The sequence below is a fragment of the Geospiza fortis genome, unplaced genomic scaffold (assembly GCF_000277835.1).
Source record: "Geospiza fortis unplaced genomic scaffold, GeoFor_1.0 scaffold1239, whole genome shotgun sequence".
NCBI classification, from domain to species: Eukaryota; Metazoa; Chordata; class Aves; order Passeriformes; family Thraupidae; genus Geospiza; species Geospiza fortis.
This window is the reverse complement of record NW_005054852.1, coordinates 51,289-53,375: the sequence shown is the minus strand read 5'-3', so window position 1 is coordinate 53,375 and position 2,087 is coordinate 51,289. Positions and strand designations below refer to the sequence as shown.

Here is a 2,087-nt window from a genome sequence, read left to right as displayed (position 1 = left end):
GGGGGTTCCTAGGGGGTGTCCAAGCCCCCCCAGACCCCGCGGTTCCCCCCAGAGTCACAGCTGAGGGTGTGGATGAGCAAATACGGGTGGACGGAGCCGGAGCCGGGGCGGATCCTTATCTCCAACCAGGAGGAGAACATCAAACCCAAGAACATCGTGGAGAAGATCGACTTCGACAGTGGGTTGGGGGTCCTGGAGGGGTGGTTTGGGGCATCCTGGTGGGAATTTGGGGAAGTTTTCGGGGGTCCTCAGGGGGTTTTGGGGGGTGTTGGGAGGATACAGGGAGATCCCATGGAGATTTTGGGGTCCTGGAGGAGGTTTGGGGGATCTGCAGAGGGGTTGGGGCAATACAGGAGGATCCTGGGGGTGTCCAGAGGAGTTTTGGATGTGTTTTGGGGGTCTGGGGAGGGATACAGGAGAGGCCCGGGGGTGTCTGAGGGAGACTGGAAGCACAGGGGTGTCCCGGGCCCCCCCCATCTCACCTGTTTTCCTCCCAGGTGTGTCCAGAGGGGATCCATGAGGGATCTTGGGGTTCCTGAGGGGATCCATGAGGGATCTTGGGGTGTCTGAGGGAATCCATGAGGGATCTTGGGGTGTCTGGGGGAATCCATGAAGGATCCTGTGGTGTCTGAGGGGATCCATGAGGGATCCTGTGGTGTCTGAGGGGATCCATGAGGGATCTTGGGGTTCCTGAGGGGATCCATGAGGGATCTTGGGGTGTCTGAGGGAATCCATGAGGGATCTTGGGGTGTCTGGGGGAATCCATGAAGGATCCTGTGGTGTCTGAGGGGATCCATGAGGGATCCTGTGGTGTCTGAGGGGATCCATGAGGGATCTTGGGGTTCCTGAGGGGATCCATGAGGGATCTTGGGGTGTCTGAGGGAATCCATGAGGGATCTTGGGGTGTCTGGGGGAATCCATGAAGGATCCTGTGGTGTCTGAGGGGATCCATGAGGGATCCTGTGGTGTCTGAGGGGATCCATGAGGGATCTTGGGGTTCCTGAGGGGATCCATGAGGGATCTTGGGGTGTCTGAGGGAATCCATGAGGGATCTTGGGGTGTCTGGGGGAATCCATGAAGGATCCTGTGGTGTCTGAGGGGATCCATGAGGGATCCTGTGGTGTCTGAGGGGATCCATGAGGGATCTTGGGGTGTCTCAGGGGATCCGTGAGGGATCCTGGGGTGTCTGAGGGGATCCGTGAGGGATCCTGGGGTCCCTGAGGGGATTCGAGTCTGAGGGGTTCCTTGGAGGGGTCCCTGAGGGGGTTCATGAGGGGTCAGAGCCCGGGACAGGGAGGTTTGGGGGGCCTGGAGGGGTCTGGGGGGATCCGAAGGGGCAGAGGAGCCTCCCTGAGGCTCCCAGCCCGGGGCAGGGGCACCTGAGGGGTGTCAGCACCTTTCGGGGGCACCTCTGAGGGGTCCCTGAGGAGTCTGGGCGGGCTCAGGGTGTCCCCGGAAGGTCCGAGCTGGGTCTGGGGGTGAATCAGGACTTCTGGGGGGTCCCTGAGCGGGGTCAGAGGGGGAGAGAGCCCCGTAACTGAGTGGGGGGGACACTTTGGGGACCCCCAGAGCTGTGTGTGGGGGGGATCATGGCACCTGAGGAGGGAGGGGTGAACTTTTGGGACCCCCAGAGCTGTGTGTGGGGGGGATCATGGCACCTGAGGAGGGAGGGGTGAACTTTTGGGACCCCCAGAGCTGTGTGTGGGGGGGATCATGGCACCTGAGGAGGGAGGGGTGAACTTTTGGGACCCCCAGAGCTGTGTGTGGGGGGGATCATGGCACCTGAGGAGTGAGGGGTGAACTTTTGGGACCTCCAGAGCTGTGTTTGGGGGGGATCATGGCACCTCAGGAGTGAGGGGTGAACTTTGGGAACCTCCAGGGCGATTTTTGGGAGGGGGATACCACACCTGAGAGGTGACGGGTGAACTTTGCGGCGCTGTGTTTGGAAGGGGGGGTACCACACCTGAGGATTGAGGGCTGAATTTTGCAAACCCCGAGGGATTTTCGCAGGTTCCAGGGGGGGGTCCGGAGGGTCCCCCCCGCCCCAATTCCGGCTGGAGAAGCTTCCGGAGAGCGGCGGGGGGGGG

At 61.6% G+C, this 2,087-nt stretch overlaps 1 protein-coding gene across 1 annotated transcript in view; it reads left to right on the top strand.

Annotated features, from left to right (window-relative positions):
• EIF3K (eukaryotic translation initiation factor 3 subunit K) overlaps positions 1–2,087 on the top strand; it is a 6,606-nt gene that overhangs the window by 2,275 nt on the left and 2,244 nt on the right. The window contains exon 5 of the mRNA XM_014311462.2: positions 13–189. Within this exon, the coding sequence (XP_014166937.1) occupies positions 13–189 (177 nt within the window). The remainder of the gene's footprint in view (positions 1–12; positions 190–2,087) is intronic.